General features: G+C 36.9%; 1 protein-coding gene across 1 annotated transcript; it reads right to left on the bottom strand.

The window, feature by feature from the left end:
- Positions 1–345: 345 nt before the first annotated feature.
- PI15 (peptidase inhibitor 15) lies at positions 346–27,154 on the bottom strand. Its single transcript, XM_058529017.1, has 5 exons — positions 26,882–27,154; positions 5,922–6,040; positions 4,743–4,875; positions 4,505–4,620; positions 346–481 (listed from the first exon to the last, which is right to left on the bottom strand). Exons 1-5 carry the CDS (start codon positions 27,152–27,154, stop codon positions 346–348), a joined length of 777 nt encoding a protein of 258 aa, XP_058385000.1.
- Between the last annotated feature and the right edge of the window lie 559 nt (positions 27,155–27,713).

Genomic DNA, 27,713 nt, shown 5'->3' with positions numbered 1-27,713 from the left:
ATGTGTATATATGTATACACACATACATTACAGCCCAAATATATATTTTATTCTTTAGAAACATAATTTCTTTAGAAAGCAAGTTTTGGAATTGGATGCTTCAACTATGTCAATACTACATATACAATATTTTAATTTAGGCTTAGTGGTCAGAAAATGGAAATGGATGTTTTGATTACCTCAAAAGATTAAACAAACATAGTAGAAAAACACTAATTTAGACAATGAATAATAAAAGGAAAACAAGATTATCATAAAATATGTATAATATGTGCAAAACTCAATATATATATATATGCCTATGATTCTCAGAAACCATTCTATTTCCTAGAGGAAAAGATAATCTTATTTGAACCAGTATAGGTAGTTTGACGTTACTCCTGGAAAACAAAGGTTGTCGGTACAAGCTCCCCCGTAACTTGGAGGGCAAGCTGAACACGGTACCCCTACTTTATATGGTGCTTCTCCAATCCAATTGCCCCTAGAAAAAAAAAAGAAAAAGATAGCATTACTGCTACTTGCGCATTAAAAAAATGTGATTGGTGGGGCCAGCCCAGTGGCATAGTGGTAAAGTTCGGTGCTCTCCACTTTGGTGGCCCGGGTTCATGGGTTTGGATCCCAGGTGCAGACCTACACCACTCATCAGAGGCCATGCTGCAGCAGCGACCCACATACAAAATAGAGGAAGACTGGCACAGATGTTAGCTCAGGGCTAATCTTCCTCAAGCAAACAAAGAGGAAGATGGCAACAGATGTCAGCTCAGGGCCAATCTTCTCCACCAAAAAAAAAAAAAGAAAGAAAGAGAAAAAAAATATGATTGTCCTGAAGCAAATGATCACATGTAATGATCTTTTTGAGAAGTTTGTCATTTTAGAAAGGCACTAGAAGTTATATCCATTTCTTATTCTTACAGTAAATTATTCTATATATCTTACTTTTTATATATTTTCTCTCTAAGTTAACATTATCTTAATTTAGAGATAAAAAGTGAGGCACTACAATGAATGGTGGCATAATTAGTGCTCTGACTCCAGGCTTGATGTCATTCCAGTCACCACATGTGTCTTCTTCCTGTAGCTGCCTTCTAGAGCACATAATCAGGCCATATTCACTTTTTAAAAACTCATGCTAATGCTATTCTAAGTTATATATATATATAGTATTTCCTGAGAGGCCTAGAAATGATGGAGCAAGAAGTTATCATAAGTACAAAAAAATAGGTCATAAATGTCACAAGATTTGTTTCTAAAGTTAAAATATTTTAGATTCTCAATATTTATAAAATGAGATATGGAAAACTCAGTTCTCATAGTAAGGGAATAAGGGCTCATAGAAGCAATTAAAGATGATTCCAAAACCTTTTTCCCATACATAAACTTATAGCTATTTTTTATCAATGCTTCGTTTTTTTGTTGTTTTTTTTAACATTGGCCCTGAGCTAACAACTGTTGCCAATCTTCCTCCTTTTTCTTTTCCTTTTTTCTCCCCAAAGCCCCAGTAGATAGTTGTATGCATAGTTGCACATCCTTCTAGCTGCTCTATGTGGGTCGCCACCTCAGCATGGCTTGATGAGCAGTGCGTAAGTGTGCGCCCAGGATCCAAAGTGGTGAACCCTGGGCTGCCGAAGCGGAGCACACAAACTTAACCGCTATGCCACCAGGCCGGCCTCCAATGCTTCACTTTATTTTTTTGTGTGTGTGAGGAGATCAGCCCTGTGCTAACATCTGCCAATCCTCCTCTATTTTTGCTGAGGAAGACTGGCCCTGGGCCAACATCCATGCCCATCTTCCCCCACTTTATATCGGACGCCGCCACCGCATGGCTTGCCAAGAAGTGCGTTGGTGCGCACCCAGGATGGCCATGATTATAATAATACACCAAATTCTCCATTTAGGATAGTTAAAAACTGCCGTAATGCCTTACTGTTATTTAGCTCCTTTAATTATGAAGGAGAAGGTAATAAATATATTTTCAGTAGCATGATGATTAGTAACTAGAGTAGTACTAAGGAATAGCATTATAGCCAGCAATGTGAAGAAAATGGAATGGTCAGGAGAAAATTTGGTTGTCAAGAGTGAAAAGTCAGGGTTGAAGATAAGACAGCAGTAGGTAAGAGGCTAAAATTTGAAACAGGTGGTTCTCATCTTCTTTAAGAACTAAATAAGACCAAGCAGTGACTCATGAAGTGTATCTACAGGACATGAAAATATCTGCTTATATCAGTCAGGTAAAAATTCAGACTTTCATCTATAAAATATCTATAACGGAAAATTTATCTATAAAAATGAAAAAAATGCTGATTAACTATTCATATTACAAAATGAGATGAGATTCCAAGACTGCCCACCTCTATTTAGTTTATTCTACACTCTGCCCTCCAGATAAGCTTCCTCAAGCATAATTTTGGTAATGTCACATGGTTGCTCAGAAACATTCAAGGATGCCCATTCTCCTATGAGTGTAGCTCACTCCTTTATCCTAGTCGCTCCTGTTCTATATTTATAATCTTATTTCCCTCTTATTTACTCAAAGCTATGAAAGTATATGGACTCAGCCTATGCTATTTTAATTTCATAGTTTTCTATTTATTCAACATAACTTTTTGAAATTATACAGCACATATTTTTGGTAACACAAACTTAGAAATACAATTTTAGACCAGCCCAGTGGCGTAGTGGTTAAGTTCAGCATGCTCCACTTTGGCGGCCCGGGTTTGCAGGTTCAGACCCTGGGAGTGGACCTACACCACTCATCAAGCCATGCTGTGGAGGCGTCCCACATACAAAATAGAGGAAGATGGGCACAGATGTTAGCACAGGGCCACTCTTCCTCAAGCAAAAAGAGGAAGATTGGCAACAGATGTTAACTCAGGGCCAATTTTTCTTAGGGAAAAAAATACAATTTTATTGTATGTAAAAATTATTACATATTATATTATAAACTTTTACATAAATCACATATTTTTATTGAATAATTATATTCAATAGTAAATCAATCCATCAATAAACTTATATTATTCATTCTTTTATTTTTTGTCCTATCCTATTTAATTAAATTCTCCTCCCTTCTCCCCCTCTCTCTTTCTCTCTCTCTCTTTTCTTTTCCCTTGAAAAACAGTTAGGCTTGAGATAACTTGATACTGAAATTGGAAGAATCACATTCAACTATCAGTCAGGATTTTAAAACTTTCTTCATTGCCTAGGTTTCAAAATAATGGTTATTTATTAGAACAAATATAGTGCCTTAACACAATCTCTTGGACCTATAAAACAATCAGATATTTCATCAATAATATTTGAAAATTCTAATCATTGGCCAAAACCAGAATAGTTAAATGAATGAAATAAAAACCTCTATCACCATTTGGATACTACTTGGCCTATTTATGTCAGGAAGAAGGGTAAAAGCTTAATAGAAAAATGTAAGGTGTGAAACTGAAAATATCAAATAAATGCAAAGGTTTAATGCTTTTCATAAAGCAGACACATTCTACTTTCCAAACCTTGCTATTCTAATAATTGTGAAGAGGGGACCATCGGGAAAATCGCTATTTTTCTAACTTTGCAAAAACACTTCCACTGGCATACTACCATATAAATGAGTAATGCAGTTATTTATGAAACCTTTTCTCATTCCCTCCCCATACTGGCAAAACTGGAGAAAATCTTTGTTTGGGACTTACTTTGGAAGACACCAAGAGAATCATAAATCCTTTGAACATTTTGGTATTTACTCCAAATGAGAACAGACTCATGTATAAATACTGGAACATTTTACCATCTCAAGAGTTATTGTTATCAAGAAGGCATTTTATCAAATGTTAACAAATACTTATTTATCCTCACAGAGAATGTTCATAAATGACCATATTTTATAATTTTGATCAATTTTCACAATGCATTTTATGTATGCCATAGGATGAAATTACTGAATAATTTTTAACAGTGAAATTTAAATCATGGCAAAGCTTTAATTTAAAAAGAAGTCATAGCACTTAAATTTTCCCTTCAGATAATGAATACCTCCTCAACCATCTGTGGAATTTGTAAGCTATATTTTTAATTTTACTTTAAAAAAAAAGGAAGAGGGGCTTGTTTTGTTTTCCTAGTGAAAAAGGTAAGCCAACATTCTAGTACTGATAGATGAGAATATTGTAATCTGGATAAATTCCCTAGAAGATTCTTTCCGATGCCTTGTATACAGCTATCAAAAGCCTGGCAGTACTGTGTTTATTTTACAATCACCATGACTAAAGGAAGACGGTGAGGAGAATTTAGTGAATCTCCATATCTCAAATTGTTTTGTCTACAACTTTAGCCTGGAATCCCTGTCCTTGTGAAAAGAAACCGTTCAGCTCACCATTTTTCAGGTATATGGGAGTGATGGAAGATTTGAGGATTAGAGGCCATTGTAGTTGTCTTCCTCATATTAAAATACCTACCAGACTGAAAATATTTAACTCCATTAAAGGTTCCAGGAAGTTGAATCCAACCTGGTACTTACTTCGGGGCATAGTTGCACACCAAGTAAACTGCACGTCTCCATACAGCTCCCCAAACGTTCATGTTTTGGCAAGTATGAATTGCACATCCTATCCGATTGGAGGTGGCCCAAACCATCTGCAAAAATAAACCAATATAACATTATTGAAGTCAGAACTAAGAAAATGCATGTTGACCAAAATAGTAAGAGCATTTTAAAGAAAATTTGGATCAAAAATTAACAAGACAATTGAAATAACCTGCGTATAATGTGTGCACATGGGGCCAAAACATCTCATAGGACATCTGGGGTTGCAATCCTGGGGGTACGGAAAAGCATAATCTTTCACTTCATCATACCACGGCTTGACCAACTGGAGAATTGAGCTATACCTAGATATCGAAAAAAAAAAAAAAAAACGATGAGAATTTAGAGTACAGCAGTGGTAATATATAGTGGATTCATGTTAAATTGTAAGTTAATGCTTCCTTTTGCAGATTACTCACGGTGAATCAAGAGTATACCCACGCCTCACAATTACCATCACTACCTAATAGAAGCCTCTATTCCTCCAAGTAGGGCCAAGCATGAAAATGCCCAGGAGTGGAGCAAGTGATTCTATATTTGTCTAAGTATGTGTCTGGTCGTTTCAAAAAGAGAAATGCAAATATTTCGAGAATCAACATCTTTATCTTGTTTTATCTATGTCAAAACTTTCTTCCATCAGAATCTTATACACAATTAAGAATTAGATACACAAAAGTAGTTGCAATACTAGAATTCATTGTGTTTTTTTCCTTAAACTTGAATCACTTTAATTTTAATAATAGCACTCCTGATTTTCCAACTCTATATGGAAGAGAATGGGTCTTTGGAATGTTGGATGATGACATTCCATAGTGATAGAAAAACTATCTTATCACTGGGAACAGCTTTTCCCATAGTTGCAAATACTTGGAGATATATTTGTGTGTGTGTGTGTGTTTGTGTGTATGTATATAAACATATATATGTAAATATACATAATTTGTGTAACACACACACATACATATACAGGTATATGCAACCATGAGAAAGTTGCATACACTCAAGAATAGCTTCTGCCAAAGTCAAGGGATTTGCTTGAGGTGGAAGAGACAGGATACAGGATATAACACATGCCTGGTCTTTTCAGACTCCGTGAGGTAAGTGAAAAACACAGGCTAAGGGAGGGTGTTCCAAGGGTGAAAGGGGAGACTGGCCTTATCAGGACCTTTTAACAAGTTAAATAATCCTTGAAGACATCTAAAACAGTCGTAGGCCAAGCATCAGTGCCTGACACATAGTGAGCACTCAATAAATATTGGCTGATATTACTTGAAATTGGTGTCACTCACCCTTGGAGTCCATAAGTAATAAAGTTGGGTGGGTAAACAGTATCAGTGACACTGCTTCCTACCTTCCAGTTCGTACAGATAGATTTTGGCCCAAAAATCTCAGTAAGTAAGAAGGTCCGTGGTCCCAAATGCAAGTAGCTGCCCAAGCCTCTGCTGATTTTGCAAGATTTTCATCCCAAACCTGTAAAGGGGAAAAACCTTCAACTTTACCAGGTTTGCTAGTAACAAACAAAAAGTAAGAGGAAAGAAACGGTGCTACTATTTCCTCAAGTTCTTTTAATTCTTCTTCCTGAGATATTTTAACTAAAAGAAAGCAAATTCAGACCACTGATATTCAAAGTTCTATAACGATTCACCATGATTATACCACAGGAAACTTGATTGCTTTTATTGTGCCCTCTAGATCCACAGACGAGACATCATGTTTAGTAAAGGAGAGGTTAACAAAAATACTGTATCTAGATGTACCTTGGGGACACCTCATACTGACTACTGAAATTTAAATCCACCAAAGTCAATTGATTTCCCCAAAGGACATGTTCACAGCAACAAGGAGCCATGCTATTAATATACCTTAAAAATTATTGTGATAGAATTTATTCAAATCTATTTACCAAAATTAATAATGTCTAATATTATATTGCAACTTTTAAAGGTCAAACTATATTACAGTGTAATAAATTCCATGGAGCCTTCATATTTTATATCATTTGAATCTTTGGCAGTAATAATAATATGAAAATTACATTTTAGTTGATATGAACCGGAAACAAAATCATTCTTTACACCATTCTTTATCTTTATGTTAAAAATAACTTGACTATGCTACATAAGGCTGCTATACAAATATGTTATGGTAAGGTTCAATTAAATTAAGAAAAATAGTCATTGTTGTTGAAAAAGGAAGTTGTTTAAATTGATAAGGATATTATTGATGTGTAATAACTTTCTTTGAAAAAAATTGTGGGATAACATTTGAATGATTTACTGTAGATTTTTATTTTTATTGATTTGATATGCATTTATATTAGTTACCATATGGATTAACATTCTCATCTCCAAAGCTGTATGGGGAAATTAAGCCAAGCATTTGTGGATCTGCCAATAATAAATCAACTCTAAAATGGTAATTTATTTTTTAGCAAGTTACAAAGTACAAAAACACAAAATAGAGAATATTTACAATTCTTGTATGTAAATATAGAAAAAAAATGCTTCAAAATTTCTCTCTAGTGAAAATATAATTTACTGAAGTATTTATCTGTTGTATTCTTTACAACAGTTGAGTTTTATAGTTCAATATCATGACATTATTTCCTAAAGTCTTTATCTATTATGCTATCTGAAAAAATTTTGTTCAAATTGTGGCTAGACACTGATTAGTAGTATATTTTAGAAGGTAAACCTTTATATGAAGAAGAAGGTGACAGTTTTATAATTACTCAAATTCACATGGAGCTCCATAAGAAGGTGTATAGATGTTCTTCTACTGATCTTTTCATAGTCTCTCTCGTTTTATCATTCTTTTGGTGACTTTCTCTTCCCCCAGGCTGGGTGGAGACAAGCAAGACTTGCCTACATTAGGATTAATAGCTATGCGTTCTCTATAAGTCATAAGCTTCCAAGACAACTCATGGGGCTGCTTGACCATGACGCTGAAAACGTTTAATTTTCCCCAAGGACAATGGGATACATAGATTTATTTAATATAACAATGTATTTACCTGAAAGGAAATTACTTTAATGACTGAAATAAAATGGGAAAAAATCAAAATAATAGATGAATTCTTCAAGAGACACTTTCACCCTAGAAGGCCATGGCAGCCACCCTCAAAAGAGATTTGTTATTCAGAAACTGCTTTAAATTAGAAAAACAAAATCATCTTACATAAATTGACATAGAAGTACATTAAAATAAACTCACTAAGTTTATATGAAATCAGAATTATTTAAAAAGAATCTGGAGTAATTTTATGGCGACAATGGCCATGTCTCCTTTGTGCATGTAAAAAGAAAGATTACTCAAGGAGATATAGCAGGACACACTTTCCATAGTTATCCAGAATATAATCTGTCCATTTGGTGGATTAAATTTAATGTGGCAAAATATTACATAATATCGTTGCAATAAATAAGTAATCAATGTTCAACATAGTATCAAAAATGGAAAACATTCATGCTATAATATTTTAAGAGCTAGTGTCTATTTCTTTATGTATTTGTGTTTTTTGGGGGGTTGATATTACACTTTTTTACAATTAGGAAATTTTGTACTACTTTTTTCCTAGTTAATTGCTTAGCTCAGTAAAATAATCATTTGACACAAATTTTATGAATTATTACTTCAAACTTCTTTGTTTTGTCTGTAAAAATCTGGGCAAAGTATATCAACACCACCAAATAAATTTATAATGAAAATCATAGGATCCTAGGACTGAAATTAACTTTTAAAAGCATTTTTTGACTGATAATGGATTTACCTAGTATTTATTCTTTTGAGGTTTTTAAATGAAATATGGATCAACAAAATATGAATGACAGTTCACCGAAATGTAAACCAGCACAATTAATTCACAAAGGAAGTCCAGATGGAATACCAGCATCAAATTATGTTCCCTGAAGGGCTCTAAACTAATTGTAGTCACTTGGGAAAAAAATACATCTAAGTACTATTTACATAGTGAACTACAGTGTGCACTCAGATCAATAACTGCTAAAATTCCTTATTATAGTCCCATCCTAAAATGTCAGCACAGCATGGCACAAACGGCCAGCCCTGGTGGTCTAGTGGTTAAGATTCAGTGCTCTTATGCCGCGGCCTGGGTTTGTTTCCCAGTCAGGGAGCTAAACGCCCTGCCTGTCAGTTGTCACACTGGGGTTGCTATGATGCTGAAAGCTATGCCACCAGTATTTCAAATACCAGTAGGGTAGCCCAGGGTGGACAGGTTTCAGCAGAGCTTCCAGACTAAACACACTAGGAAGAAGGACCTGCCACCCAGTTCTGAAAAAGTTGGCCATGAAGGCCCTATGAATGGCCGTGGAGCATTGTCTGACATAGCACGGGAAGGCGAGACCAAGCAGGGTTCCGCTCTGCTGTACGCAGGGTCACTAGGAGTCGGAATCCACTCCTTGCCATTAAGAAATGGCACAAACAACACTGACCTGAAAATCAAAACTCTTGTGTTGTAATCCTAATTCTACTGCTAAAATCATCTGTGACTGAGGTTATGTTAATTATTTTCTCTGTCTTCCAGTTAACTCATCTGTAAAACAAGAAGGGATGAGGTAATTTCTAGGGTACCTTTCATCTTCAACGTCTCCTGATTTAACATACCTGAGCAGCCCCAGCATCAGAGCCAGGAAGGTCTATGTTATATTGGCCTATGACTTGCTCAGTTCTGGCCCTTTCCATACTGCAGAGAGAGTGAAACTAGATTCTTTCAAAAATAATGTAAAATATTTAAGTTAGTTAAGAATTTAAAAAGAAATTTAGCATATACAATCCTATCTTTATACTTATTCATATATTTAAAAACTAAATATCGTGTATGTCAAAAAGATAAACCAAAAAGTTCATGCCTGAAAAATATCTTACATGAGCATACTTTGTTACCTATGATAAGGGATTCTGACAGGAAGATAATGTACTTAGCATTACCAATGTCTGCCGTTTTAAGTGCTTCTATGTACAAACATCACAATTAAAATTTTGGAGAAGATAGCTGTGGAGGAGGAAGGATAACCACTTTCTTTCTCTCTCTGTGTTTACTTTGAGGGAACTGATGGGAGGGATTTGTGCCTGTCTCTATGTCCCAGAAGGAAGGTGCTGGAGAGTCTGATGGGCACTGGATGTATCCCGCCCAGAGAGCTGGTCATTTTCCTTCCTATGGGAAACATGACTGACTGTCCCTTTGATGCTCACTGCAGGGGAAGTCAGAAGTTCCTGCACTCTTTCTTGCGTCTTTGTGCCCAGGAAGGACTCACGCTCATCTTGTAGAGAGGGAAAGATACAGCTTGAGTAAGAAGCTCTGAAATTTGGGAATTACATCAATCCTATCTACTGGTAAAGCTGAGATCCGCATATGCTGTTTAGACCTTTCTCCATGGGTTACAACTCCCAGGAGAAGATGAGTAAATTATTTCTCCCCTTAATCTCCAGTGGTATTTACATTTACGAATATAAGGCGAGGTCTTTGAAGTTTGAAAACAGCAAGCAATGATAAATTTATTTAATAACAATAAGAAATTTCAACAAAAAATTAGGGGCTGTAGGGAGTGGCCCAATATGACCTATTCTTTCCTATCTAGAAGCTCTAAATTGCAATGAGTGTTGCCAGCATAACTATGTAAAAGAATTTTAACAACTTATAAAAGTTCAGGGAACAAAGAGGTAAATTGCCTAAGCATTTAACTTAATATATAAATTTCTGACTGCTTGATGGACAGTCTATCTGCTGAATTTCTCTTAGTATCAGTGGCATTTATTTGAAATGATTTTAATATTATAGCCTACAAATACAGCAACAGAAAAAGAAGGGCACACGTGTGCACTTATTAAATATTCTGTGGAATGCCTCATAACTATGCAATGTATTATTATCTTTTGTTGGAAAAACTAAATACCTGATACTTACTTGGCTTTTATTCAACCAGCTTCAACATTCTGTATTTCTAGTTCTTGCCCCTTTAAATAGATATATTCACAGATAATTTAGTTATAAACACTTAAAATCTCACCCTGCCTCCTATATTGTGCACGGATACACAAAAACATTTACAGGACCTACTGGAAGTTAAATATAATGATTAAATTAGATAATTCACAAAATAAAGACGGCTTGAATAGTGTCAGAGCATGCATATGCTTGTAGGTGTACCCTATTGCCCCGAATGGTTTTCTTCCATTCTTTGTTGTTACAAGCCATTTAGTGGGCCAGCTCATAAATTGATTGACTTAGCTTTGGACTAAAATGTTCGCCATGAGCCATTCTGCCTATAAATAGAGTAAGCATCTTGTCTAGGGAAACCACATAGTCGGACTAAGCCATGAGAGATATCCAGAATTCAAACTGATGTCATTTAAATATCTAGAAGAGTTGTGGCTCCAAGAGATAGGAGGCGTATGAAAAGAATGCAGATTCTCATCAAGTTCAGAGATCTTTAGAGCTTGAGCCAAAGAAATACAAAATCAAGTCAAAGAATGTTGCCGCATGAGAGAAGGTCACTGACTGTCCTAAGGAGACAGAAGAATTAGAGAATGATACGATCCAGCCCAGGCTGAGGTGGTTTTATCCACCGTTTCAGTACGTTTCAGTATCCACAGCACAGCGGCAGCCAGAATCATGAAGCACATTGATATCTGAAGCTCCCTTCCTGGATTCCAGTCCGTATCTCTGGACAACAAGAAATGTAGTCAAATTGGAAGGCAACCCTAATTGGGACTATACCCCCAACATTGTTTGAGATCACATGCTGCTTATTTCTTTTTAAGTGGATAACATCTTTTTTTTTTTTTTTTTTGGTGAGGAAGAGTGGCCCCTGAGCTAACATCTGTACCCATCTTCCTCTGCTTTGTATGCGGGATGCTGCCACAGCATGGCCTGATGAGCAGTGTGTAGGTCTGCACCTGGGATCCAAACCTGTGAACCCTGGGCCACCGAAGCAGAGCACGCAAACCTGATACGCCACTGTGCTGGCCCCTAGATAATATCTTTTAATTCCAAACATAAGAATTAAATGTAGAACTGTTTGAAAGAATCAAATGTAAGGTGTTAAAAAGGATAGATATTTCTGGCTAAGGAACCTGTGCATATTTGCTATTCTTAAAATTGCAATGGTTAAGAGAATGTGGCTTAATAAAGCAACAGGTTATTCTTGTAATTTCAATATAAGCATATCAATGAGTAATTATTTAATATTTGTCATTTTAAGTTGAAAATTATAAAATAATCTTGGTAGATTTTTTTTTTAAACAGTATTGCAAAATGTAGAACTTGAGTCACTTTATTTCTTAGACTTTTAAGACATTTAAATATATGGAAATTATTATTTTCAATAAATCAATTGAAGTACTTTAAAAATCAAATATATTAAATCTATAAAGACAGTTCAAGAAATTTAATTAATTAAATTTTTAGTAACAGATATTAAAGAAATGTGATTGTCAAAACTTGCTAGATTTATGAATAGACCAAAAGATTCATTAATTGAAGCTAAATTAAGGAAGAACCAAGAATATTAATTTTGAAAACAAAAGTGACCTCCTGAAAAATCTATTCTGCCCGTGGAAACCATCTTCAAAGACATAAAATGCTAAAAATAAAAATTTCACACTTTGAGTTTTTTGAGACATATTTCTAGATTAGTTATTGCCATGGGTGCTATGATAGCAATGGAAATGGAGACAGTATGATATGTCTTATTTATTTTCTTGCACATTTATGTGGTCGTATTTTGTATGTTCAGATCAGATAAAAAGTAGTCAATTTAGGTAGAAAGTTTTGGGGTTTTGAACAAATAATTTAGCTAGGACTATTAGATCTTTTTCTGCATTAGTCAGATTGGAAAAGGGGTACTGACTTACAGGAATAAAAAAGAAACATTAAAAAGAAATTAAGTGATGACAAAATTATTTCCCCTGAGGGCAGCCAAAAGCTTTTAAAAGACTTCATGGGCATGTTTGCGGTTCTGTTTTGAAATTGGTGGGTTTATTTCCATTAGGTAGCAGTGCCTGTGAAATGGCCAGTAAAGGAAACTGAGAGCTGGGTATACAAGATCCAGTGTTAAACCAGACAGGCGGGCAGGGATGAGCTTTGGTAAAGCTGGAGAGGGATGGGGTGGAGTGTGGTGGGGCAGGACAGAGGAAGAGGAAAGGCCTTCATATGGGAAATTTTGGGCATTGAGTAGATTAATTAAATGATATTAAATGGATTCTACTTTATAAAAGAAGAAGAGAGTTAAAGAAACTTAATTAAAAAAAAATCCCTTAAGCCTCAAAAATAACGACAAATTCTGGGAGCACATTATATCATAAAATATCAAAATGGGGTAAGCATTTTTTAAATGATAAAAAGAAGATAATGAAGACTTCCTGACGGTAAGATAAGGACTGCATTTCATGGAGGTGGGATAGCTAAATTTGTGTAAAGAGATGACGTCAAGTACCCTTTTTTAGAGAGGGTCATTGCCAACAGCATACATTTCTTAAAAACATCTTCCAATTACTGCACCACTCTTCTCCTTCCTTGTACAATGAAATTCCTTGACAGTTGTCCTAACTGAGAATTTCCAATTTTTCTTTTTCCTTTCTCTCTTGAGCCCACTGCAGGCAGGTTCCCCACCCCACCTCCATTCCACCCAAACAGCTCTTACCAATGCCATCAATGGTCATTTCCTGGTCCCGTTTTGCTCGGTCCAGTAGCAGCTTTGGCATACCCGGCCACTTGCTCCTCCCGGATGCACTTCCATTCCTTGATTTCATAAACCTACACTTGTCTTGTTTTGGTTTGGCTGCTGCTTAGCTGTTTGCTGATTCCTCCTCATCTCCCCAACCTCTACATGCTGAAGGGTTCCCAGGACTCTGGCTATGTCCACTTCTCTCATTTGTTTTTTTAACTTTTGTGTTTCATCTATATCCACTGCCTACGTAATCTTAGCCAGTCTCATGGATTGAAATAGCGTTTATATGCTGGTGGTATTATTACTCTCTAATTCTAATTATTATTCTCTATGCTAAATTATTTCTCTAGAGCTCTCAGTTGAATTCGAGACTAATTTATCCACCCAACTACTTTCAACCTCTTCATAACACGTCCAGGTCGAGCTTCAGATATTCGCAACCCTCCCCCTCTCTCTACGCCCTAACCAGCTACTCCCTCAGTCTTCCTTCTACCAGCCAATGGCATTACCCATCTGCTAGTTCAAGGGTCACAAATTTTCCCCACTGCCTGCTCATATATTATCTACGGCTGTTTCTGTGCTACAAAGGCAGAGTTAAGTAGTTGTAACATGGACCACAGACATAAGGCCTACAAAGCTGAACATATTTACCATGTGACCCTTTTCAGAAAAATTTACAGGCTGCTATTGTAGTTGCTCAGGCCAAAAATCTAGTAGTCTTCTTTACTCTTTCTTTCATAATCTTTATCTGCTCCATCAGCAAATCTTGTTGATCCTACCTTTAAAATACTGTATATCCAGAACTTATCCACTGATAAGCACCACTCTTGCCACAACCACAGTCAAAGCCACTATCTTTTATTATCTGGATTATTGAAAGAGACTCCTAACCGAGCGAGGGCTTCATATACGTGGAGCCTTAATATATAAATTAATGAAGGGACAGATAAAAGAAAAATATTCAGAATGTGAGGTAAGAGTGTTTAAATAGGATTAGTGATTAGGAAATAAAGGAAAGAAATTTTCAATGTTTTAAGTCTATGCATGGCTAAATCTGCACTGTGAAACTGTACTTCAGTCAAGGGCTTTGAAAATGCCAAAGCGCTATATAAATATAATAAAACTCAAATTATTGCATTGGGGGGATGGTTTGTAATGAAAATAAGTAAAGTAGTATTGGGTGTAAGATGATGGAGTACAATCGCTGCTTGACCTCTGGACAGTTATATGAAAAAAAAGAGGGAGAGAGAGACTGGGAAGTGAGTGAACTTTCCCCACCCAAAGAGGCTACTCCTCTCTAACCAATTGCTGACAAGTAGGAGGTGGGCCCAATGTCTAGAGCTTACCATTTTTCAGGATTATCTTGAAATCCTGATGTATATGTGAAATACATCAACTTTTACATGTTGGCAAATAATTTTTAAAAATGTAAAATTCTAAACAGTTCAATACTATGTAGAGCAAATTAAGCATAGCTACCAGTTAAAGTAAGCCAGCCCTGATGGACTAGTGGTTACAATTCAACACTTATTGCCAAGGCCCAGGTTTGTTTCCTGGTCAGGGAACCATACCATCCATCTGTTGGTTGTCATACTGTGGTGGCTGTGTGTTGCTGTGATGCTGAAAGCTGTGCCACCAGTGTTTCCAATACCAGCAGGGTCACCCATGGTGGACAGGTTTCAGTGGAGCTTCCAGACTAAGAAAGAATAGGAAGAAGGACATGGCCACCCACTTCCACAAAAATCTGGCCATGAAAACCCTCTGAATAGTAGTGGAACATTGTCTGATAGAGTGCTGGAAGGTAAGAGGATGGAGGAAAAAGACCAGGCAGGGTTCCGCTCTGCTGTACACAGAGTTGCTAGGAGTCAGAGTTGACTCTATGGCACTAACAACGAAAAAAAACTAATTAGAGTAGTTGATGGGCCTACAGCTTATGACTCTAAAGTAAGGTGTCATTATCACCACTACACTTACATGCATGTGTCATCTTCCTCTTAACAGTCATGGATGGTGGCAGGAAAGAGTGACCCTGGAATTACCTTTGACCCAAACCTCATTACAACAAACTTACCAAACAGGGACTGCTGCTTTGTCCTCAACAATGGAAATTATGAGAAATGTGAAATTTCCTGATTAACCAATAGGACCCTAGGTGGTTCATTCATCTAGGCAGCTAGCAAATGAATATTTATTGGGAGGCACTGAGTACCGTGAATTCAATAGTCAGCCAGATTGACATGGACTCTGCCTTACAGTTTAGTGGAGAGAGGCAATAAAAACACTACTAAACACGGGGCTGGCCCCGTGGCTTAGCGGTTAAGTGCACGCGCTCCACCACTGGCGGCCCAGGTGCAGATCCCGGGCGTGCACTGACGCACCACTTCTCCGGCCATGCTGAAGTCGCGTCCCACACACAGCAACTAGAAGGATGTGCAACTATGACATACAACTATCTACTGAGGCTTTGGGGGAAGAAAAAAAAAAGGAGGAGGATTGGCAATAGATGTTAGCTCAGAGCCAGTCTTCCTCAGCAAAAAAAGAGGAGGATTAGCATGGATGTTAGCTCAGGGCTGATCTTCCTCACAAAAAATAAATAAATAAAACACTACTAAACAAAAAAGTGAACAATTGCAAATTATGATGCATTATATAAATTCGTTATTATATGACACATTATACATATATAATGTATGGTACATTATATAAAGAAGCTCCAAACAATCATGTGCTACTTAAAAGTTTGCTTCTTTTGAAGCATTCTTAGTCAATCAAGTATATTCTCGAGTAAGCGCTGTTCCACGCTACATACTTCTGTAGCTCACGCACAGTGCCCACACAATGCTTTCTGAAAGCAGGTGCTGAATGAATAGTCAAGTGCAATTTTGTGATAATATAGAAATTATCACTGGGATAATTCTTCTTTTGGTTTAACCTATTAATTCTTTCAGTGTATAGTCTCTTGACAAATAAGTAGATATTTGAGCCACATAATATTTTCCTCAGCTCAGTTTTTGTGTCCTGAACCATGATCTAAGATGGTTCTTTTTTCTTTTTTCTAGTGAGGAAGATTGGCTCTGAGCTAACATCCATGCCCATGCTCCTCTATTTTTTGTATATGGGACACCACCACAGTATGGCTTGATGAGTGGTGTGTAGGTCTGCGCCCGGGATTCAAATCTGTGAACCCCAGACTGCCAAAGTGGAGCACGTGAACTTAACCACTACACCACTGGGCCACCCCCTAAGATGGTTCTTAAAGCATATTTTGGAGTTCTCACCTGGGAAATTACTCCAGGATCTTCTGGGGAACTTTTGAGAAGGCAGATGCCTAGCCCAATCCTGGACCTATTGAATCAAAATTTCAGGGTTGGGGACATTGAATGTATACTTGTAAAGTGGTCTGTGCTCTTCTGGTTAGAAATAACCATCTAAAGCCTTATTTGGTGGAGTATCACTCTGATTGCAGAGAACTTTGGGCCTCCTCTCTCCTCTTCCACCCCTCCCCACCCCCTCCTCACACATATACTCACACACCACATGGAAGGCTTAGGAAGAAGGGGACATTTCTGATAGTTAACGTCTGTCAATTTTCATGTATAAGCACTTACATTAGTATCCTTCCTCTCAGCTCTGGTCTATTATTGATCCAAGTTTTGATAAAAATAAAAAATAGCACTTCATCAGGAAAATGTCTTACTATCACAGACATTGTGTGCCAAACTCTGTGAGAATGGTTGTTCTGTATATCTGTGGAAGACAGAACTATGGGTGAGAGAGGTAGAGAAATCATCCTGTATACTGCTGTACAAACAAACCAATATCATTCATTCTGAGAGTGACAATTCCAGTAGAAGTGAGCATATAGTTTGTGGCTATGTGGATATGAATACAGAATTAACAGATGGTGTTCATGGCGCTTATTTAGAAATCATAGGAACTCTAAATGGCTTTACTAACCAAAATATCATAAGTAACATGTGGGAGAAACATATACATAACTCTCTGAAAATCCAAAATCTTGAAAAAAAAAGATAAAAAACTTTAAAAGTAAGGCAATCACTTTCCATTACAATAACATTGAATCTGTATTTGAAAAACATATTTGACCTATAAGTAACTTAGTTCATGAGAATATGGTATGAATCAGCAGAGGAATGTGCCCATCCAATCTGCCAACCTAACTTTAGGATGCATCCTCAGAAGGAGAACAAATAGAGAATAATTTCTCATCACTACTCTGCACTGCTCAGGTCCCATAAATTCCAGACACCTCATTGCCAGAAGAACACACATGTTGGAACCCAACCAGGGACAACAACCGGATGAAAGACATTCCTTGCTCAGAGCCACATTGCTTCAAGTTCCCAAGACAATCTAACTGGCACCATTCATGAGTGTATGTGTGGCGTAGGGGGTGGGGAGAGTATTTTGATTTTCCATTTCTTTAATGGCACAACTTCTTACCTTTCCCAGGATTTTCAGAAAGCAAATATCTTTGTGCAACCTTCCCTGACAGGCTATGTCGGAAACACTCTGGATGTGAAAGGTGGTGTGTATAGGTATTTAACGCAAAAGAGCTGGAGGCTAAGAAAGAGCTGGATGACTGGGGGTCAACGGTCTAAGACATGGATGCTCACAGCCTTCAAAGACTTGAAGCACTATCATAATGCAGAATTTTCCTACACCGTCTCCAAGGATAGAAAGAGTACAGGGAGCAAGATTCCACATGAGGAAATACTGTCTAACATTCAGTGATATCCTCAGATAAAATGCATGTAGGGAAATTCCCTAGCTGGAGGGCTCAAGAGCAGGAGATGAACACATGAAGGGAGGTATGTAGTGTACGCTCTTTGAAAGCCTGGGCTTTGTTGTCAGCATTGTGTTCTCATCATTTTGATTTACTTGCTCTGTGACCTTGGGGAAGTTACTCATGCTCTCCAAGCTCTGGGTTTCCTGTCTCTAAAGGAGGAAAATTGTTCCCACCTCTCAAGACTGTTGTGAGAGCTAGGCAAGATAGTGACTAAAGAGTATTTAGCACAGACATAGCAGGGCAGGGTGTACTCAATGGTAGATATTATTATTATTGGAGAATCAGACACTGGAATAGAAGTGGTGCCAGTGAACTAGAAAGCTGCCTGAAAGGGGAAGTGGTGTGAGGCTCACTTTTGATCCTGTTATCTGGCAGGCCGAAGTGTAAGAGACACCAAGCTTTCGTCTCAACCAAGCAGGCAATCAGATAAAGCGAAAACACACGAACCCTGAAGCGACTAAACAATCAGAAGCAGAACTGTGTATAGATAATAAGAAGCTCGCTTCCAGGGAAAATAACATCAAACAGTGGAAGATAAAAATTAGAGAACATTTTAGATGCTTTAAAACTTATTATTCCTACCTTAAATCACTGTCTATCATACATTTTACCTTCAAATTTTAAGACCATTTGTTAATGGATTCTAGCAATGGTTCTCCTTTCCAGGGAAATGTAATCTCCATCACCTATCATTTAATAGTGGAGTTATGAGCCAGGAAGACATTTTCAGGTGTGGTTAATTTTTTTCACCCACTCAGTGTTACAATAATCCAGAAACTGATTTCTCGATTAAGTTATCCTGTGATACACATGCAAACCCCATCTCGCTGTTGCCCATTTGGTCAGAAGAATTCAAATGCCTTTCCGCCTACCTACCGCCTGCTGAAAACATGGTCTTGCTGGAATGCAAAGAGCAGATTTGGTAGAATGTTCATATTTGATGAAATTATGAAATATGAATTTGGTGCACTTGTTAGAAAAAAAATATTGTGTCCTTAAGTAACATTTCTGGATTGTTTCAGTTTGGCATATGTGGTGTGAAATTTTGAAAGTCATGAAAAGTTTAGCCTGAAAACACAAGTTGTTGGGCATTCTTCCATATTCTTGTCAAAAAAAAAATGCTTGGTACCTGAATTTAGACACTATGGGTAGCATAGACTGGGAACATGCAAATCCTATCCCTCCAAACCTCAGTCCATGATGTATTTTATGCCAAATATTTTTCTTGACTAGTGTTGTTAGTCTTTACCTTTCCTATCCCCTTCCCACGCCATTTTTCAGAAATTCTCATAGACAATTAAACATTTTAAGTTCATAACTATTTAATGGCCACTGACTGACTATTAAATGATTTTCAGATACTAGGACACCAGACCAGCCAGTCTAGCCAACTTCCATTTTTCTGAAGTCCTTTGATTAGTTTCCAAAAATACCTTATTCTGAGTGTGTCAGAAGGACTAGATGGGCCTGGTGCTACCTAGGCCCCTGAATTAGACTTGGATTCCTGTTTATTTAAGTCTCAGCACTTAGTCTAAAAAAAAAAAAAAAATACATGAAAACTTCTTGCAAAAATTCTTGAGTACGTTCCCAGACATAAAATCATCCATCCATGCTGTCTCCATGACACTGCCCTACCCCTATTATGCAAAGTGCTCCATTTTGATTACCAAAGCATATTCCCATCCAAAATTCTTTGTAGTAGAAGAATGTTCTCTCCCACATACTAGCTACTTTTTTCAATCTCTGTAGATGTGTGCACTGGATGATAAACCTGCAGCTGCTAAATGACTGTCTGAAATCTGATTTTTATTTTGTATTCTCCAACTCAGAGAAACCCAATTGTCCTAGTCAGAAATGGAGGCATCCTCCTTGACCACCTCATCATATAAATCACTTACTCCCATAGATTTGATCCCCAAATTCACTTTGTCGCATCCCTACAGCCTTAAACTTCATTGAGGCTTCAACGATCTCTCATCCAGACTGTTATAACAGCCTAGTGAGTGTGTATCTGCCTTCATTTCTGCCTGTCTCCAACCTCTTCTTCATTCTGTAGACAGAAAGGCCTTTCTGAAATGCAAATTAATTATGTAACTTCCCTGCTTAAAACCTTCAATAACTTCCCTTGATCTTAGCATAAAATTCAAAGGAGTTTCTACACACCTTTCTAGCCTCATCAAACATCACTTTTTCTTTTATACACTACATCCAAGACACACTGAATTTTTATCCTTGCCTTCAATGTGCCATGTACCTTCTTTGAACGCCTTTCCACACCTACTATGCATTCCCTCCTTCCTTAACGCCTGCCTGTATAACTTTTATTTATATTTTATATTTAATATTTGAGGGGCTGGTCCCGTGGCATAGTGGTTAAGTGCATGCACTCTGCTAATATTTGAAATCATTTCCTTCTCGAGGCCTTCTCTGCCTCTCTACCCCGAGTCCGAGTCTGGGCTAGGTACACCCCATGAGATCCCAAAGCATCCTGTATCTATTCTTCTTCAGTGCTCAGCTCACTTCTTTGCCCTCTTGTCTATTCACAGTATTTCCTATCAAAGAGTATCTTTTTGCTCCCCATTGAATCCTCCAGCACGGTGCCAGACACATGAATAAATATTGTGGAATGAGTGATTGAATATGAAATGACTCTTGCTCAACAGAGCACTACAGCCATGTGCTCTTTACATGGGATGCCCAGAAAAGGTTAAAAGACTTCATTCGGTTATTTCACAGATTTTTACCGAGTATCCTGTGTGGGACAGATATGATACTAGGTTTTATAAATACTCAGCAGGACTATTAATAAAATATTTTTCTATACTACTGTAGCTGGTCAAATATTACTTGCCACCAAAAAAGCAGTGGTGAATACTAGGAAACATAGTCACCATATATGTGGCCTATGTGTGATTCACAGCTTATCTGTCTAAAACCTAACAGTGAAGTTCTGAATCACATGGTGTTAATGTTTTTACATCTGTACTTCTTAGAGCCACAAACAAAAGGTTCTTACCTTCAGCTAGCTCCACATGTGGAGAGCTGAACATCTGTATGTAAGTAATACCAAGTAAGTAATACTAAGCAACCTGCATCTTGGGAGAAAATTCCTGCAAAATGTGCCTGGTCTCCATTTGCAGCCAAGACACTTAAAAGATCCTACATGTAGGAGGTCAAGAATGAGGAGTTCCGAATGTGCTGGAGAAATGCCTTCCTGTCAGCAGTCTTTCTCAGTTCACTGTTGGCTGGCAACGGCTCTCAGGAGGCTTTCTAGTGGTCATAAAAGCATTCACTGAAAAGATTTAGGTTAGACACATCAAATTTCTCATGTTTATAACAAGAAAATTGAGTTATCCTTCCCAAAAGAGAGGACATGTGCCAACTGGTTCAATATATCGTTTCATTAAAAAAAAAAAAAATGATAAGGAGAGGCATCACAAGTGTTTAGTCAACTATTGAATAAGAAAAAAGATAGCTTATGTTATCTACATTCTCTTCAGCATGAAACCTAAATAAATAAAATCAGCATTTTTCATTATTCCCAAGTTATAAATTATTATAGGCAAGTAGTTTATTGCCTATTTCTGAGGATGGCTTAATCTATTCTCTATTCATTTATTCAAGTCATGCTTTCTGTTACTTTATTATCTGCTGTGCCATGGTAACTAGTATTTCTTTCTTTTCCAGAAAAGTATAGGAAGGCTTATTTCCTTAGCCCTGCAAATTATATTTACAGGCACCAAACAAATAAAATAGGCCATATTATCAATATACCTATTTTGGCTTCTTGAAATTACATTCTACTCTTTTTTTCAGTTTTAAGTTGTTCAGTTCATATCCATCAATATCTTCACGCTTGAAGTCCCTCACCTGCCTTTCCAGCGTTCTACACCATCTGTGAAGACGGCTGTCTCCTGCACTACACTTGAGCTAGTCATTCATATCTGTCATCGTGTTTAGGCATGGGTGAGGCTCTCCTCCTTGGCTTTGCCTAAAGGAATCGCACCGCTGACTCTCTGGTTGCCACTTCTTTGGTCGCCTTACTACCAATCTAAACTCCATCAATTGTTAAGGCCATCTTTGTAAAATGTACCTCTGACCCTGCTCTAAAACCTCTGCAGTCTCCCTTATTGCCTTGTATTAAGTGATCCTCAATCTTTTCTCAAACTCCTCAAAAATGTGTTTAACGCACCATGCTGTTTTTCTCCTGTCGATTTTGTTCATGCATTGCTTTACCTACTATAACAGCCAACCCTGCCCCTTCCTGAGCATCTGTCTCAAATGCCCCTCCTCCAAGGAGCCTTTCATGATTTTGCCAACTAGAGATTATCACATCTTTCTTTGACTTTTCCATGGTATTTATCTGTACCTCTTTTATTATATCAATCTTGTGTGGCAGGTATTATCTGAATTACATGCTTGGTGGGTTTTTTTCCTTGTCTATTTTGTTTTTTGTTGTTTTGTTTATACTTTAAAGATGAAGATTTCTGTTATCTTTGGATCTCATCCTCTCATGAAAGGACTTCAATTTTTTTAAAAAATTAATTTATTCAATTGACTTGAATTCAGGGTATATTCTACAAATTTTACTCCATGTGTGAGTCTTGCAATTTCATTCTTTTGGGGATAATTCTTATTCTAAGAAACTAGTGTGGTTTGTGGTTTAGAGTCATGGTTTAAGCTGCCCTTAGGAAGAATGAAAAACAGCTGGTGTCCAAGGAGCTCTGGAAATTTGTCAATAAACTAATTGTAGAATGGAAGCCAAGAGTAAAGAAGTTTGACTTGTGTATCTTAAGCTCTATCTATATTATTATTTTTTTTTGAAAAGATACTGTTTTGGAAACTTAAATATTTCAAATAATGTGTTTTGACTAAAACCATGGACAATATATCCAAAGAAAATATTATACAACTATAATATGAATGTCAACACTCTGGTGTTCAAATTGCTTCCACTGTATTTAGTCAAGCATACACTAACACAACCAAACACTCAAAGAAGATAAAATCACTTAATTTTAAGGAGCTTTTTTAGAATTTATGAAAAACTTCTTTTTTAAATTTTAGGTGCATGGGATAAACTATTATTATAAGTGATGAGAAAACCTATTTAAATATATATCATAATATCAAAATTGATGCTGCTTATAAACATATAACAATTCATAAGGATTTCAGCTAAATTCATTAAATACTGGTTGATAATGGTCTATACACAAGAAATTTCCCAAAAATATAGATATTCAAAGGTGAATAAACATAGATTTATCACCCTGAAAGCTTAAAAATAGGAGGTTTGCAAGAAATACACAAATGACTATAAATCAAGTTCAATTTTGATGAGAGCAGTATGATAGACATAAAGCATTACAGTGGTTCAGAAGGAGAAACCAAATGTTATTTTGAGTGTAAGAAATATCAATAAAAGACACAACATTTTGATATAAAACTGGAAGGTTAGGATTATAAGTAATGGAATAAGTTAAGGAGGAGACATTAGAGTGAGAAGAAATGGACTGGGAAAAGCCTCAGAGGGCAAAGTTGTGGATGAAAGGGATTGCAAATCAGGCTGGTGCAATTAGAAAAAGCCCTGAGCTGAAGGCCATCCCCATGATGATGTCACTCATTGAAGAGAATAATATGATCACATGGCTGGTGGCCATAGTGAATTCAGCGTCTTAAGTTTTTGAAGTACATAGTAGAGGTTGGGAACTGAGCTCACTTTCAAATTGCTCACCATCCCAATCAATGTTGAACGAGTTCAAATAAAGGCAACAGTGTTAAGTTGAGATCGGTATTTTTCACCCAGCCTGGAGATTAAAGTCACTTAAGGTTCTTGCTCCGACGTCTAAGCTACCTCTTATATTATACTTCCCTCAAAGTTTCTCTGAGTCTTCATGAGGGATCCAGATGAATTATTTCAGTTGGTTAATTTACCCAGTGTCCTTCTAACTTATGATTTCACTAAGTTGAGTGCATTTTTCTAATTGAACTAATCAATTTTCTCCCTCTGCCCTTGCACTTCCATTGCGTGGATTGGTCTTCCCTTATCTCTCATGTGGTTCCCTCCTTCACCTCCCTCCAGACACTCTTAGCAGGCTCCTCCCTCACCACCCTATTCAATTTCATGACCTCACCACAACCTGCTTTATTTTTCTTCATACCCTTATCACCTTTGAACATACTATGCAATTTATTTATTTATCTTGTTTAGTGTCTAATTCCTCACCCAGAGGGCCAAGGATTGTCTATTTTATTTGTGAATGTACACCCAGTGCTTAAAATAGTGCCTAACATATAGTAAGTGCTCAATAAATATTATATGAATAAATATATGTGAATGAACTATATGCACTGTTGACATGATAATTTGAGACCGTCACATTTTACTTTATAGAACTTACTATTTTAACTACTGTTTCTCATTAACCTTACTGAGTTAAGGAGGATTTATAAAGCATCTACTATATAACCAGCACTGTATCTGATCCTTCAAAATAAATCATATGTAATAGCTCCTATATTTGAGAAGCAAATAATAATAGAATAGAATATGAATACTATAGGATTTCAGCTGTCATTTAAAGGAGAAAACAAGGATATCCTGGCATCTTCAGAGGTTTCCTCCAAAGGAGCATTTGCTTGATCTGGCAATTGAAAAGATGCTCCCCAACACAAGCATGGGTTTTGAAATTACAGAGACCTAAATTCTGATTCCAGTGATACCATTCATTATGCTTACCACATTGGCCTAATCATTAACTTCTCTAGGTCTAAGTGATTTCATTTGTAAAATGAAGATCACAATCTTAACCTCAGAGGGAGAATGTGAGATCATCTATGGAAACAATTAGCCAAGTCCTTGGCACAAAGAAGAAATTAAATGCATGTGGAGTGAATTAATTCTTGACCATTAAGGAAAAATATAATGAGAAAAATGTGGCTTTTTCAACCTATTTCTACTGTGTTCTACCCCATCTACACCTTTACTCATAATGATCCCTCTGCCCTCAATGTCACCAAAATAGTGAATTGCATCATATACTGATTGGTTATTATGTATATTATTATTCCCATTTTAAAGATAAGAAAATTGAGTCTTGTACACATTAAGTAACTTGCACAAGGCCACAAAGTAAGCAGCAGAGTTAGGATTTGAACCCAGAAGAGCTCGCCTCCAAAGCCGGTTCAGTTGTCTTGATCCTCTGCTTAGTCAGCATAGCAATGTGATTGCTGCCAAAAATATTCCCTAATCCCACAATCTGGCTGTTGTACCTTTCTGATCTCACACAGAACCTCATGCATATTGCTCTCATAATTTATGATAATTTTAAAAACGTATCTGTTCCTCTTCTTTCTATATCTGCATATTACTTTCTAGAAAGGTGATGTGGTAACTGTTTCTGATTTTAGATCTGGAATGAGTTTTCACTGGGCACCTTTCACAAGAAGTTCACAGAAACCCATGAAAGCTAATGTTTATTGAACATTAATGTTTATTTTGCTGTAGGCTCTGGTCTAATTGCTCTCCCCCTCAACTCATAACAACCCTATGTGGCAGGCCCTTCCTTGATCCTCATGTGAGAGATGATGGAAATGAAACACAATCAGGTAATGAATTCACTCAGTTTATATTCCAGGACTGGAGTTTGAACTCAAGCATTTAGATTTTAGAGCCCATACTTTTAATCAGAAGACTATATTGCCCCTCACACACCAGGACTGATTACTTCTTCTTTTCCTCTTTCTTTAAAAAATCCTAGGAAAATAGCATTTTCACAGAATCTAAATTGTACTTCTATGAACTATGACTCTCTTACATTTGGCAAGTCTTTATTTTTCCTGTGACTCTGACATCTGCAATTAGCCAACCTTGAAAAGCTTATTTAAATAAAATAGATGAATTTAGAACCTAATAGAAATTCCAGATTTTAGGTCTGCACTTATAAAAAGTTGTTAGTGATACCACCCCCATCCCCCCCACCCCAACTTAGAAATACCATATTGGTGGTCTTCATTGTCTTAAACAGGCTCCAAGCTGTGCTCTTGGAAGGTGCTGGAATTTAAACCATAACCTTGCATAAATTCAAAACCAAAAATAAAGTAACTTTAAAAAGACCCTTTCAATACCAACTTAAGTTGTTTTTTTTGTTTTTTTTTACTAAGTAAAATGCTTTAAACACAGAGTGTCTATTTTTAAGAGAGAGCAAGGAATGTGTTCATGGCAAGTTGGAACAGTGTGCAAGTGTGCTGGCTTCACTGTTATCTGAACGACAAAGCATTAAATCACAAAGAGGAAAAGTCAGCATGTTCTCTGAGAATACAAATAGATTAGCGTCAGGAAGAGCTTTTTCCAAGAAAGGGCAAGACACCTACCCAGAGAATAAATCATGCACATGAAACCTATAATTTTAAAAAATTATTTTCAAAAAATGTTTTAGCTGATTAATATGACTGTTAGATAAACAAAGCACAGAAAAAGTTCCATGTGAATTTTTTTAAAAAGTGGACCTTTCAAACGCCATCAGTCAACATACCCCACTCTTTATCTATGTTTCTTATATAATATGTGATTCATCAGTGGTTATGGAACTCACAAAAGAAAATTAGATCCCACCCCTCTTTAATTCTATGATGGAACAGTACTTAAGGAGTCCTTCACAGAACTTACCAGGGACATAAGAACCTTTCCTAAGTTAAAATCTGTAACAATCCCCATATCCCTTAACATATAAACACTCTTTAGGTTCTGCCAACGCACAATTTAAATAAAGCCCTCTCCCTCAAAATTCAAAGAAAACACATTCCTCTTACCATATATTCCATGTTTGCGGCTGGGGGGAACACTTTGCCCCGAACTTGGTTATGATAATCAAGAATGGCGATCATGTCATTCTGCGAAATGTAGCGCTTCCGCCTGGCTTTGGGGATATCCGCAGAATCTAGCTGTGCTTTTACAGCAGCTTCAATATCAGTGAAATTATTGGTTGGCGGGGATGAGTCAGTGGAATCGGGTAAGACGGCAGCACTTGCTTCACAGAGAAGGGAGAACAGGAGTGCACTGCTGACGGCAGAGATTGCTATCATTTTGAGGAGTGGAGAAGGAGAGGCCACCCAGCTTACTTTGCTTTAAAGCAGAAAGGTAGAGTTAGGGTCTATGAAAAGAAAACAAACAAACAAAAAAAAACAGGGCCAGAGGGTATGAATTTACACAGTCATCATTTGGGAGCATAACTTGATTTGATTTTCTCCAAAAAAAAAATCCAAACCAATGTTGGACTCAAGCCTAGGAGACAATCTTTAGTAATCTCTATACATTTCACTTGGTGTTACCAGGTAGATTCCTAAGAGGAACTCCTATAGCTAGAGAAAAATAAACAGCATGACTACTAATCCTAAAATGAATGTGAAACATTTACCCCAAATGCCTGAGCCACAGAGTGCATTACTGCATATTGATTTTCAGAGGGACATCTTTAGGAATTGAAATTCATTTTGAGAGTGAAGAGATAAATTGCATCACAGGCAACAACAGAGAAGGTGCTGGTAATGTCAGCCAGACATATATGGACACCAAGTGATAGAACACATACCCCCAAAAATTATAATCATACAATCTCATTTCTAAAAAAATAAAAATAAAAAT

This window comes from Diceros bicornis, chromosome 33, assembly GCF_020826845.1.
Source record: "Diceros bicornis minor isolate mBicDic1 chromosome 33, mDicBic1.mat.cur, whole genome shotgun sequence".
Lineage (NCBI taxonomy): Eukaryota > Metazoa > Chordata > Mammalia > Perissodactyla > Rhinocerotidae > Diceros > Diceros bicornis.
Note: the sequence above shows the minus strand (reverse complement) of the source record. Positions and strands in the feature narration are given on the sequence as shown.

Excerpts from the sequence above, each read along its gene's own strand:
- PI15 (XM_058529017.1), bottom strand. The coding sequence starts at position 27,154 with ATGATAGCAATCTCTGCCGTCAGCAGTGCACTCCTGTTCTCCCTTCTC. Across the intron at positions 6,041-26,881 it reads CCGCAAACATGGAATATATG|GTTTGGGATGAAAATCTTGC; the intron begins GTAAGAGGAATG and ends TCCCCTTTACAG. Across the intron at positions 482-4,504 it reads GTGTGCAACTATGCCCCGAA|GGGCAATTGGATTGGAGAAG; the intron begins GTAAGTACCAGG and ends TTTTTTTTCTAG.